Source organism: Sinocyclocheilus rhinocerous, unplaced genomic scaffold, assembly GCF_001515625.1.
Source record: "Sinocyclocheilus rhinocerous isolate Xijiao unplaced genomic scaffold, SAMN03320098_v1.1 scaffold153, whole genome shotgun sequence".
NCBI lineage: Eukaryota > Metazoa > Chordata > Actinopteri > Cypriniformes > Cyprinidae > Sinocyclocheilus > Sinocyclocheilus rhinocerous.
This window is the reverse complement of record NW_015660878.1, coordinates 2,587,772-2,602,555: the sequence shown is the minus strand read 5'-3', so window position 1 is coordinate 2,602,555 and position 14,784 is coordinate 2,587,772. Positions and strand designations below refer to the sequence as shown.

The 14,784-nt window shown below is 36.0% G+C and overlaps 1 protein-coding gene across 7 annotated transcripts in view; it reads left to right on the top strand.

Annotated features, from left to right (window-relative positions):
- The window catches only part of LOC107725634 (MICOS complex subunit MIC19-like), a 78,099-nt gene that overhangs the window by 52,468 nt on the left and 10,847 nt on the right, over nt 1-14,784 (top strand). For all 7 annotated transcript variants that reach the window (XM_016534966.1, XM_016534965.1, XM_016534967.1 and 4 more), the window contains 2 exons: nt 1,559-1,642; nt 10,801-10,871. In XM_016534966.1, coding sequence (XP_016390452.1) covers nt 1,559-1,642; nt 10,801-10,871 — 155 coding nt within the window. The remainder of the gene's footprint in view (nt 1-1,558; nt 1,643-10,800; nt 10,872-14,784) is intronic.

The window sequence follows — 14,784 nt, the reverse complement described above, 5'->3', positions numbered from 1 at the left end:
TGTATGTGTGTGTGTGTATAGTAATCATATCGCGAAGGGTTCTAAGTCCTATACACACAAAAGGCCATAAATAAAAAATATTAAAATCAGTAAACATGGTTGTCAGTATATCTCCTCTCCGAGTGTGTTAGAAATTAGTGAGGGTCATTTCCAGTAGCTGAAGGTCAGGCGTGATGGAGGGGGAGAGGCATGTGCGATAGGACAGAATCACGGATAAGACCATAAAGATTCTCTATTCTTCCACTGCTGATCTTATCGCTTTGTCTCTTACATCCACACACACGCTAAGCCTCTAACACACAGAGATGTTTTAGTGAACATTCCCACATGAACCCTGTCATGAACTGATGCCCTTGGAATAATCAAAGGTCTGTGTCATCTTTCACAATACCAGCTACCTGAGGCCATAATGACTGCATCTACTGTGCTGCTACTGAGAAAATCTACGGTGCTGCTATGTGTAAAGACTTAGATTAGTTATAACTGTGGCTGAAGAAATATACACAAGTTATGTTATTAACTACCCCCAAAATTTAAATTCTGTCATCATTTATTCTGCCTTATGTTGTTACAAACCTGACTTGCTTTCTTTCTTTCATGGAGCACAAAGGGAGAAATCTTTTCCATACAATAAAAGTAAATGGTGACCAGGGACTATCAAGCTAAAATGATTTAAAGCACCATGCAAGTGCTCCAAATGTGCCATCCTCTGAAGTCTTGCAATAGCTTTTTTTGTGAGGAAAAGGTATTTAAGTCATATTTAACTGCTAATCTCAAAATAAGTTTGCATATTATATTCAAATATGGTGTGTCCAGCTAAATTTTCCTATATTTGCTTGTTTTAAGAAACTGCTCAAAACTTTGAGTATAAGAAAGGTGCATTATAAATAACATTGATCTATTAAATTTCTACATTTAATAGCATTATGTGGTGGAAATGTTTTAATTTTTTGGAATGAAATGGCAGACTCTTTTGTCTTGCTAAGGCTAATTTGATAGCTAGAACTTTATGCATCATAAATACACCAATTTATTCATATTTTTACACTTTTTAACAGATTTTTCCACAATAAACACATTATGATTTCCAATATTTAAACAAATACATTAACTTTTGGAAGGAAAAAAAAAACTTATTAGTGATGATGGAAATTACACCAATATTTATATTTTTTAATTAAAGGTCTGGAACAAGGATAAAACAAGAAACAATACACTTTTAGTATAAGAAAGGTGCATTATAATGAACATTTATAATATTTATTTACATTCATTCTGTCTGTTCTTCATATAAAGCTATCAAATGTCTTCAGAAGCTTCAAATATAGTGAACAAGCCGTATTGTCAACTGTTAAATTATTTTTAAGGTGCTTTTTGTCATTTTCGTTGCTTTGGACCATTTACTGTCATTGTATGGAAAAGAGCAGGGTGAACACCATACTAAATATCTCTTTTTGTGGTGTACGGATGCTAGAAACTCTGAGGTTTTTTCTTTCCTCTATAGTGTACTGAATTTGTACTGAATCCAATTGTGTGTTTTTGTGTGTGTTTTCCACAGGCTAGACAGTTAGAGGAGAGAGACAAAGCGCTCCGGAAGCAGGACGCATTCTACAGAGAACAAGTGGCCAAGCTAAAGGAAAGGGTATGACCTATACATTTGCAATTACATTATCCACAATCCCTGAATACATAGCGATGAACACTAAAGCGCTACATTATCACTAACATGATATGATAACCGTAATGCTTGACAGTAACTCACTAATGCGCAGTGCAGAATGTGAGATGAGCTGTCCTGAGCTATAGAGGCAGAATGTGAGTCAGCCTGTCCTGTGTTATATAGAGGCAGAGGTGAGACAGGCTGTCTTGCTCTACAATACCATGGCGAGGCAGGCTGTCTTGATCTGTAATGTGTGGCTGAGGCCCCTCGGCAACCTTGCTCGCTCATTTGTTGTGTCCTCAAACTGACACCCTTCTGCAGCTCATGGTCAGATCCTCCTCTGAGCCTCTGGGATGGGAGGCGTCCACCTCTGCTCACCTCAGACTCTTCGTCCTCAAACGGGCATGCACATACTAAGCTCCCAGAAGAGGGTGTGAAAGTGTGCAAAAATGGTCGATCTCTGGTGATGACCCATTTTAAAGTGTAGGTTGTGTCCATAGGTGTTTCAATAGTTTAGCCCTTTGCTACCATATCTCTTGGCGCTCATTCAACTCATTTAATCTGCAATTTACCTACTTTAGTATCAGCAAAGCACTAATGTATAAATGGGTTTTTCTGCAACTATGGGCCTTTTAGGCCTTGTGGACTTAAATTTTAAAAGCATTTTAAAATGTTTAAAAGGATTGTAAGAAAATAAACTTAAATTCTTAAAACACTCTTTTTAGTTTATGTTTTAACAATAAATTATGACATCTACAAATTAATACATTTATTTAATAACAATATTAAACTTTGGGCATATATACGCAACAGGAGATGTCTATCTTTTTGGTGTTTTTTATTTATCTATGTATTTATTCCCTAAAATGTCATAAACGCTCATAAATCTCAAATTATGTACTATTATTAATAGCTTTCTGTGGTGGAAATGTTTATTTTATTTTATTTTGTAATGTAATGTCAGATTCATCTTGTTAAGGCTAATTTGATAGCTAGCACTTTATGTATTCTAAATACACACAATTCAGTAATATTTTCAGAATTTTACAGCTTGATTTGAAATGATGCACATTATTATATATCTAATTAAATATCTAAACAACAGCCAATATGTAAACCAGTATGCTAACTTTAAAAAAAAAAAAAATCCTTTATTAGTAAATGAAAAGACACCAATTTTTTGTTTGATTTTTGTATTTTACATGTATTTATTTTGTATTTTACATTTTATATATATGACTTTTAATGGGTTTTTTATCCGTATTCCAGACTTTTAATATTCATTAATTAATTCATTCATTCATTCAATTTTGTTTAGGGCTGCCCTCGAATAAGGATTTTTCTGGTCGACTAGTAGTCGTTCATTTGAAGCATTAGTCGACTAATCGCACATTTATTAATAAACCATTTAAATCATTATAATGAGCCTTTAATTGCCTACATAACCTAATAAGCGCTCAAGCACACGCATAAATCTTGCCACAGCGCACCACAGAAGTAATGATTATGAGTGTGTCAGGGAAAAACAGTAAGGAGACTGCATTAACATTTTAATAATTTGATAAACTAGTGCTTTCTTTGTTTTCAGATTAAGAGATGAACTCGGCGACACGGACTCGTCATCTCCGCAGTAGTGGACGTGCCTTTATGCATGTTTCATACGGATTCACCAAAAATTACGGAGTATTTTAAGAGCAAGTGAGCGCACCGGCGCCTCAATCTGTCCTGCAGTGAGAGCGTTACTAGCTTCCACACTCCGCACAGACACTATAGTGCACATTTCTCTAGGTTAACATTAAATTGAGCGGCCATGTAAAGTTGCTAATACTTACATATTTCAGATGATAAGCCATATTTGAGGTCGATGAATGATAGGCGAGCGTTTGGATGTCCTGCCCGATGTACTGTATTACCATAGACCAGCAGTTAACGATCTGTCCGTCACAGACTGCGTGACTTCACCTGTGAATTTTATTATTTTTTTCTGTGACTAAGCAACTAATAAAATTTTGGTCGACCAAGCCTCTTCTGGTCGACTATTAGGGGGCACCCCTAATTTTGTTGTTGAAGAAACAGCCAAAAACATGATTGCAACAAACTAGCAGAGCACCTGCCTTTAACACAATTACATTACAGTACATGTTGTTGTCTAAATGCACAGTATAATCAGTGCTGATCTGGACCAGTCAAGTCCAAAAAAGCTGCTCAAAAGCTTCCATTATGATTGATTTACTGTAACTGTCTTTTGTGTTTGTTTGCATGCAATAAAAGGATTCTGTGGTTATTGCCAGCATGCCACAAATGAAGTCCATAGACATTAGTTTAGAAAATAACCCAGAATATTCTTTTAAAGCTCCATTACGTCAGTCATTAGACTTATCCTGTGTCCATGAAACTAGCTGATCTTGCACACGGCAGCTAGCTTTAGTTCAGTCTCTCTGTCTCTATACAAGGACAGCTCTCAGACCATTTCAACTCTGCATGCGGAGGTGTTATTGACCGCTCGAAGCTTCATCAATCACTTAACGATCTCTGTTCAATATTCCCGGCACTATGTCAACATATACACAAACACATACACAGTCCTCAACCCTTCTGAGAGAGACATACACTCAGCTGGACTCTAGTGTGTCTGAGCCCAATGGATTGGTGAATCAGGATTTGTTGGTTAGACATCATAAATAATAAATGCTCTGGGATTTACACAAGGCGATGGCTTAGAAAAGAGTAAGGACCATATGCAGTATACCATCCTATTCTATATGCAAGAACCATCATATGCCGATGAGTTAAAGTATGTGTTAATAATAATAATAATTGTTTTCAATAATGAAAATAAAAATTCATTAGAATAAATAATCAGAGATGTAATCGTATTATTCACTGAAAATGTTGACTTGCTGCCTTTTTTAATTTATAAAAAAAATTGTTGAATATAATTTATTTATTTGAAATTAATAATAATAATAATAATAATAATAATAGTAGTAGTTAATTAAAGTAAGTACTGAGTAGTCAAAATAGGTTTTATTATTTGCAAATGTTGACTTGTGGCCGAGTTGTCTTTTGTGTTGTTGTTGTTTTGTTTTTTTTAATTCAGTGTCTGATTCGTGACTGACTCATTGAGTATTGTGAAACAGATTAATGGATTCATTTATTTAAAAAAAAAAAAAAAAAAAGCATGCCAAGGTGAGGTATGACAGATATCAAGATATTCAGCAAATAATTACTTACATTTACAACACATTTTCTCATACAAACAGTTTCAGATGATTTGTAGTATAGCATATGATTCATATGGAACAATTTTACAATACTTTATTGTGCTTTGTGTCCTTTTTGTGGCCATTTGTTGTAATTGCATGGAAAAGAGCAACCAGTATATTCTTCAAAATCTTTCACGTAACAAAAAAGGAGAGAGAGAAAATGCTAAAAGGGTCTGAAAGTTGCTAAAGTCGCGCTCGTGTGTGTGTGTGAGACGCGGTAGCTGATGGCAGGTGCGGTGGATATTTGTGGCGGTCAGTGTGGATATTGTGGATGAGTTCTTCTGTGTTATCACGTTCTATTAGTTCTACAGCTTCCGTTTCGGAACTTTCACGCTTAGTATCACATACAGCTGTTCGCTCACCACAGTGCAACAGTGAAAAGGGACCCCTTTCAAACAGTGTCGCGTTCCGAACGTTGTTTAAGCGACATACACCGGTATTGCGGTATTTTAAAAAGTCATATCATAACAAAAATAAACACCGGTATTCGGTATGAACCGGTATACCGCCCAGCACTAAGAGAATGTGACTAAAAATGTTGTTTGTAGCAACTTAACAAATCATTTTGGGAAGCAATGGATTGATTTTGAATATAACACAATATAGTGTTTTTGTTTTTACTGTTTCCTCTTGGTCTCTCCTCTCTACTGCAGTTTTCCCTAGCCTTTGGACTGTAACAGTACCAGTAGCGAAAAGGAAAAAGAGAGCGAATGAGAGATAGAGAGAGAGAAGAGAATAAAATGCTTATATATATTACATGTCTCTTTCGATTCAGTTTGCTCGTTTATCAGTGGCTTGTGTCTGACAGCCCATCACAGCTCTGAGACGGCGGCTGCCACCTCCAGCCTACTTATTGGTGCGGCCACTCAAATTGCCTTCGAAACAATAACTATATATGTACTGTACATATATATTCGCCACAGATTTTCACTCAATACTTTCTGTAAAACAATCTCATATTTCAACTGAGCGCTCTGCTTTTTTTCAGTAGTTCTTTTCAGGGGGGTTTTCTCCTCAATTGAGTTATTAGTAGTTTGGTGTCTTTCTCATAATGCTCCATGATCACAGTTGGAGGCCTGAAGTCTGAGGTGTTGAAAAAAGCTGCTAATACAGTGTTTTTAGCCTGATCGATGGCATTTAAATGACCTCAAGGGCACTTGACTGCAGTGGCTTTGGCTGTATGTTTGCCTGTTCAGAATTAGAAGGTTTTTTTTTTTCTTTTTTCTTTTTTCCTTTAACACTTCTTCCTTTTTTCCATTGTTATGGTCTGGCTTGATAATGTGTAAGAAAATAATAATAACTTTGATCGCATACCAAGCCAGTCAGTGTCAGTGATAAAATTCCCATAGTGCATTTCACCTGCAGCTCAGTGTTCTTTTATTTGGTAACAAAAGTTGTGAGTCTGTTGTAATTCTGTAATATTGGAATATTTCTTAAATTCAATTAAAGTACCATTTATTACCAAAAAAAAAACAATGTGGGAATGTTTTCCTAATCTGGGTTTGAAGTGTATAATTTATGGGGATTAAAAAATAATTATTGATTGTTAATTGTGTTGATTATTGTTATCCTTATTATTATTATTATTAGTAGTAGTAGTAGTAGTATCATGAATCAGTAGTAATAATGAATAATTGAATGATCCGTTTTCCCCCCATCTGCCAACAAACAGGATTATTTTATTTTATTTTTTAATTTTATTTTTCATAAAAAAAAATCATAATAAATTTTTTTTTTTTTAAATCAGTTCTCAATCCCATTACATTTTGAAGAGCACAACTGGAACCGTATGTCCTGAAATTCTTACTGGTCAACCTATTCCTATGTCAGAGTACATTGAATCCATAATAAAAATGTATACATTTTTTATCATAACTTTAGTTTACAACTTACTCTTCATTCAAAGCTTTGATTCAGACTCTCAGGGGCTGTTACCTAGCAACACTATATGATGTGGTCGTAGTAACCCGTAGTGAGGCTAGACATGGATTTGAATGTAAATCGCTCTTCTCTGCATGTAAGACTCTTGTCTTTCTGTTTCCAGTGCTTACTGACAGCATTGTTAAGTGAAGAGTGTGTGTTGTTTTATTTGAGATCAGTGTGTGGTCATTATCTCTTCCTCACTGTAGACGAGACACTGGAAAGGGACAGAGTCTGTCTCTGCACGAGGCCTCGTTTATTTAATTAGCCGAGTTTTATCTAGTCAAGAGACACAGTTTGAGCTTTGCGTTCACACTCATGTCCCCTTGTTTTTTACTTCCAGACAGCCACAAGCAAAGTACAAATTTGAATACTTAAAAATGTATTATCATTTGTTCACCATCATGTCGTTCCAAACCCATATGAGTTGAAATGTCACCAATATGTCACTTTAAAAATGTTTTCCATGCTTGGACTGGATGTTTAATGCAATGCAATTGAATTACAGTGTTTGTGCTTGTTTGCGACATTTCCACTCGTCTGTTTTGTTTCACAGTCTCTCGCAGTATGAGGCAGTGATGGAAGGATTGACTCCACAGGCCTCTGTTCTGCTTTCCTTCCCTATTTGCATTCACCAGCTTTGATTTGTTAAAACTCGGTCTCGCGCCTCCGCCGGTGCACTGCAGAGCCAATATGGCCGCCGTGCTGTTGAGGCATAATGGCTGTCTCAGCGGGGGTTTCCCTCCACATCCTCTCTGGTCTGTGAGAGATAACACAGCCTGCTGATTACTGCACCACTGCTCAGGTCTCTCATTATAAAGCCTGCGAGATTTAATTTGAACATGGGGTTGTTTCTCAAAACACCACCTATATGCACCGTCAGTGGCAGGAGTAGCTTTTAGGAGATTCTTTCATTAGTCCATAATACCCCTGTGTGCACCAGATTAAATAAAGTTTTATTTTTAGATGCCTGTAAACAGAAGGTGAGAAAGGAGTCTGACAGCTGCTTTGTTGAACAGGTAAAGGACTGGATTCTTTAGCAGTGCTTGCTAAGGCTTTGAATGATACAGTACCTAAAATCATGAGGCTATTTTGACTTTAAAAATGTCAGGGTAGTACAACTGCAACATTATAACATCATATATCATAGTTGGACCACATGACTTTGTTAGTTGCACCACATGACTTTGATTTGCAGACAAAAGTGTTTTACTATTAAAACACTTCTGTCTGTTGGATCACATCACTTTGTTGGTCGTGCCACATAACTTGACTTGTTGGTGGTACCTCACAACTGATTTTGCAGACAAACCTGTTTTATTATTATTTCTTATAAGAACAAAGGGAAAAACACTTTAGCAAAATCAAAGCCTCGCTGTAAAAATGTAGTTGCACCACGTGACTTTGATTTCACAGATAAAAGATATTAGTATTTCTTAAATATATATAGCAAGCAATAATAAAACATTTTTATCTGCAAAATAAAGCTGCTCAATAAGTTAGCTGGACCACATGAGTCTGTTGGTCGTGCCACTTGACTTTGATTCTTCAGGAATTATATTAGAAATAATAAGAAATAATAATTGTATATTTGTATTTTAGATTTGTTCAGTACATCAGAAGAAATAATAAAACTTGTTCGCAAAATCAAAGACTGATATGATATATGACGTTATGATATGATATGATATATGATGTAAGATCACATAACTTTGCAAAATCATATCATAATAAAGTTGTGGTGCAACCAGCAGACAAGAGTTTTTAATTATCATTATTTAAATATACAATAAATAATAAAACACTTTTGCAAAATCAAGGCATGTGTTGTGACAAACACATTCATGTGGTCCAACAGACAAAACTGTTTAATAATAAAAGCAAAACATAAGACATTGTGTTTTAATAATAAAAGCAAAATCATAGTAATGTGTTGTGACAAACACATTCATGTGGTCCAACAGACAAAACTGTTTTACTAATAAAAGCAAAATCAAAGTCGTGTGGTCTAACGAACTCATCATAGAGACAACTCCTGAAAACCTTTACCACTGTGTTAAGCCTTTTAAAATTCTAGATTATTTGCTCTTTTCGTGACAAGGCTAAGTTAGTTCAGGTTGTGAAATGCCAATGTCAGAGTTTTCAAAATGCTAATATTTATGAAATAAAAAAATTAACACTTTTCAGCTTGAAAAATTCATGTTCTAAAACTTTTAAAACTTTTTTGAAAATTATTGTTAAGATGTATAAGATCAGGTTTTGTAATCATAGTCTGATTACAGTCTACTCTGGCTATGGCAGATGAAGATGAGGGTTTAGGGTTTCGCGAGAGAGCATGTGGGTGGTAAACGTTTGCTCTCAGATTGATGGAGGGGCCTCTAAATCAGTGTGGCCCAACTCTGAAATCAAAATCAGCACCTATCCCACTCTGTCATTAATCAAGGGAAATGGCAGACCTCCCAAATTACACCGTCGCTCAGGTCATGTGGTTTTAGAGCATGTGGTTGGAGGTCCAACTCACTTTCCACGTAATCAATTTCTGCTGCAGGCCAGTGCCTTTTTAGTGTGTAGCCCTGATTACTACTGACTCCTCCCATCAGATCTGCATCATCACAACATGCTCTTAAAATCACTGCTGTTGTTCCCTTATATCAGACCCCTCGGAGTCAAGCTTATACCTGATCTCGTCTTTAACGCTCAGAGCTGTTGTTCCAATAATAGGCTTGATGGCAGACTTGTCAACATCCACTCAGGGGGAAATAAAACATTATTTTGGAACTTTGCTACTGTGCAAGATGGCTGTTCACAACTTCCTACATCCCATATTGTAATACTGTAGTTCCACAAAGGGTCCAAAACCACACTTTCAAGCAAGGACCAAATGTTTTGCCTTGGCAAGAAAATAAAACCATCATTAGCTGGTAACTATTAGCTGGTAACTAATTTTTATATTTTTATTTTGTGTTTTTCTTTTTTTTTTTGCACAAAATTTAGCATTTTTTTCCATTACATTTATACTTTTTTGCCTTAAATATCATTATTTAAATATATTTTATTAATAAAGTAAATAAATGTTATATAAAAAATTATAATACTTTTTTTCTGGCTAGTAAATATTGTTAATGGTCTTCTATGGTAAATTATCTCTCTACTAACCATTGGTATGTTTGACAGGAAGCTGATTTTGGACTCGTACCACATCTCTGATGGACACTAGACAAATTATTTCTACTTGACGCGCAGTCCATCAGAAGCTATACAGTAGCTTCACTAAAAGCCTAAGATATAATTATTGATCCTCATGGTTGTAGCCTTTCATTTGTATTGATTGTGTGTGTGAGACAGTGAATGTGAGATGAACCTGTCTGGCTGTGATTGAGAGCTCTCTTTATGGATGTAGCTTGAGCAAGTTTTTGTTGTCACATCCTCAAATTCAGTCATACATCTGACATTCTGCCCATTTTCTTTGAAATGTCAGTTATCTTTTTGAATCGTCGAACCAAAAGCTTTATCAAGATCCATTCCAGGTTGCAGGGACATTTTTTTTGCCCACCTACTCTTGACACACTTCACTAAGAACCTCATAAGGTTTTAGATTGCCATCATCTGTTAGTGTGATGACCTTTTCATCTTTGTTGACACTTTTTCTTTGATTTCCACCCATCTTTGAAATCTGAAAGCGAGCAAAACTCTTTGTGCTGCACGGACAACAAAAATGCTTAATTTATATTTTCACTGAGGGTTTTTTTCTCTTGTACTGGTTGCAGAGAAATGTTGAGACTCAGCAGGGTTGAACCTGCTGCTGTTTTGAATTTTTGTGTGAGCTTTTTATGTCTATAAATGTTCTCTGATCTCTGTTCATACTGAAGGAGACAACAGAGGCAATAAGAATGTACATACAATAAAAGCTTTTATTTTTTTGACACACATCTTCTCTGTCTTTCTCTTCCTCAGAGTGCCCAGTTCTACAAGGTTACAGATGAAAACTATCACAAGGCAGCAGACGAGGTCAACGCCAAGTTTAAGTGAGTTCAGAATAACACACTCAAAATTATTGTGCAACAGGTATCTATTATTATTTTGTTATTTTATTTTATGGTATTTTATTTATTTGAACATAAATATTTTGTTGTTTTTCCTCTGTCTTAAGTATTGTTATACATACACAATAATACAGCTTACACACACACTATAATACATATACAATAATTTCTTTTTTTAAATGACAAAAATTTAAATTTTCATTATTTACTCACCCTTATATCATTTTTTTAAACTGTATGACTTACTTTCTTCTGTGGAACACAAAAGAAGACATTTAGCCAAATGCCCAAGCTGCTCACTTCCATACAGTTATATGGAGACCAGGGGCACCATTATAAATCATGCACTATATTCTTCTGAAGCCATACAGTAGCATTGTGTGAGGAACAGAGCAAAAATTAAGTTGTTATTCATTGAAATCTTGTTTGACTTAAAATCTTCTTTGTCAAGAACTCTTATTTGGCGTTTAAAAAGAAACACATGAGGGTGAGTAAATAATGACCAGAATTTCATATCCCTTTGAATCTACAAACACATGCAATCATGGATTACCTGATCTGGAAACACACTAAAGATGTTTCTCTCATATATTGTGACAAACTTCCAGTCTTGTCATGAATGTGAAGTCTTGGCCATTAGGCTACTGTAGCTGGAAACCTGTAACTGAAGAGCTCTACAATTATAGGACATTTTGGCTCCATATGTCTTAATGTGGCCTATTAGCCCCAATAGTAATGCATGTTGGTTAAGGGGAAGTGAAGGGAGGCCAGCCTGTTTCAGGACTAGCCTGCGCTCACAAATCACATTAGGCTGTCATTATCCCTCTTCCTCAGTGCCAACACGGGGATCATCGTCTCTTTAGAAATGTCAGAAATTGATTTGTGGTGTCCAGTGGGGCAGAATCGGAGTCGGGAGGGGGGAGGTTGTGCAGCTAATGCTAAATTGCATTAAGAAATGCATTAAAATAGCATTAGCCTGACATGGTTCTTCGCACAGGCCTGGGCCGGGGTGTCATGTGACCAGCGAGGCCACAGTGGATGCTCTGATTGGCTGATTGCATTAGAGAGGTGCATTAGCAGCGCTGTGATTGGATTACGGGATGGTGGGAGGAGAGCGTGTGAGAGAGTTTTTGTATGTAATGAAATGTCTTCAGGGTCTGATGTTACACGAGGAAAGACGTAAGCTTTACTGACTGCGAGAATAATGAGGTTTAACTGCGTGTGCGTGAGAAAGACAAAAAGAAACTGCAAAGTCTCTGTAAGCTATGAATGATGGGCCACAGGTGTGTGTGTGTGTGTGTGTTTAGGTTGTACATTAGAAACACATCTAACTGTATTGCTTTTCCCAAATGGATATTCCAACATTATTCGCCCTCTAAAGGGAAAACAGGTGATAAGATCCTATCAGGAATTGGGTTGAGTAATAAGAATGAAGTATGTTTTGTCTGAGCCTTTTGATTTCCTGAAAGTTGAAACTGACCTAGAGATGGAGGTCCAAATCTGCATAAACGATGGAATTAACATGAGTTTGATATGATAATCTTTTGCTTGAAGTTGTAAATAGTTGTCTCTTCGACATCTTCATTCTCTTAGTAGCTGAAAGCTTTTTGATGTGCATGCGGGGTTGGCTTCTGGAAAATCAGTCTGGTATAATTGCTTTCCAATGCATGTTTAGGCCTATTTGATTAATAATATACCCATTTAATTTATTTTTATTTACTTTTCTTTTGTCATATTGTATTTGACCCTTTTAATCAGTTTTTTTTTCTTATGTTGTGCACAATAAGAGGGCAATGCCATTAACTTTTGCCATGATTTTGTTTTAAGCATTGAGCATTGGTGAAATTTATATATAAACGTTTCTCTCCAAAATGTTGGTTTTAGTGGTGTAGAAACTAATTTGATGTCAACATGGAATGGCATGGAATCAATTGTAGTGGTTGTGATGTTCATAACCATTAGTAGGCCAAACAGAACTTGGAGCACCTAGAAACAAAGCAATATGGTGACAAAGTGGTAGTTAGGGTTGGAATGACATTTATCAACCAGTGGGCTAGAGATATGGTTTAAGGTTAAGAATTTGAACCAGTAAGATGGGTGAAAGTAGAGTTTAGGATTTAGGGTTGAGGGATGAGGTTTGAGGTCAAGGTTAAGTGAGGATTAAGATGTTAAGAGGTTAGGTGTTGAAAAATAGAGGTTAGGATTTAGGGTAAACATTTAGGAGGGGTTTGAACTGGATTGGGAATGGTTGAGATGGGTTTTAAGGTTGAAAATTGGGGGTAAGGGTTAGGAATATAGGGGTTGGATTTAGAGACAATGGATACGGTTGGCTATGATTGGTTAATAGGAGTGTTGTTCTTGGAACAGCAAAGGTTTTCGATCTGAGGATGTTTAAAGTATGGCATACACTGCAGCTAAATTCGGATATCAATTCACCTTTTAGTCCTTTAGTTCTGTTCACAGACAGTTCAGTAATTTACAGGAGTGACAACTGCATTTTACAACCAAATTAGCTCTTGAAAAATTCAGGTAGTGACATTTACTGTACAGGAATTCTGTTAATGACGTATTTAAATATGTATAAGAGATTTGATGCAAGAAATCACAGGAAACAGCTCCTTAATGTTGCCAGATCTTACTATAAAAGAATGGCAAATAAGTACACGTCTATAATAAACTTAAATCCAATTGCATTATCCTAAAACTAAGCCATATGCCAAAATTTCACAACCTGCACCTGCCTGCTTTATTAATTGCATAAAATGAATTTGCTTTACTTTATGAGCCTACACAACAAGCCAAAACGTTAATAAGCAGACATGGCAACATTTCAAGAGTGTGCTCTGCAAAGTATTCTTCCAAACATAAACAAAACATGAAGGCTCTGTCAACGGTGTTTAGTTAATATAGCCAAACATAACTTGAAACATAGAACATAGAAAAAGTCTTTGGTCGCTGTAATATTGCTTTGGTCAAAAATAGTGGATACCAGACATGCAAGATGCTGTTTCGTGCATGCATAAAATGATAATTTAGGGGATTCATTCACTCTTTAAATGTTTGTCACTCCTGAAACTTTATAGTGTGTACATGGCCCATGTTTATATGTACATGTTCACACACAAAAGAATGCATTTAATGCTGTTCACACACACACACACACACAAAACTTATCTTATGCACACACACATCCTGTCAAGCTACGCAGCCGTGGATGCTGGATGAATTACAGATAAATGCTTGAGTGGAAGAATGTGATGTTTTCTCCAGCCACCTGTCAGTGCTGACCTTTGCCTCATTCCTGTGATGCTGTGTTTAAGCATGCACTCTGTGTGTTTGTCTTGTGTCCCCAGGGGGTTGCCATACTCTGTCACACCGAAGCAGTTTCACAGTGTTGACCTCTCCCTATGTTCTGCTATCTTCTGTTTTCTGAATGGGTTAAGATGTCCCAGCTCACCCAGTTTAGTTGCCCATTAACGTGTCCTGTTTGGGTCAAAGGGCACTTGTTGGAATTAGTGTCCCAATGCGCTACACCACAGTTTAATGTGATTATCAGTATGCTTTTAATGAATAGTTAAACCAAGTATGGACTAAGGCCCGAAACATGTTCTACACAAGTATGTGAATGCAAACACTTGGTTTCATGCATCATTGTTGGAATGCATTATAATATGCATAAGGCCCTATATATCAGCATTGCTGTTACTGTTATGGGATGCTATAGTGGGCATTAGTATAAAACGTTTTTTTTTACAGTCAGATACTAAAATCCAGGAGTATTTTGTGTAAATAAAAATAAGTAAATAAATAAAATACTAAATTCTAAAATATTTATAATTATATAATTAGAATTATTCTTTTATTATTAAATTTATATATATATATATATATATAT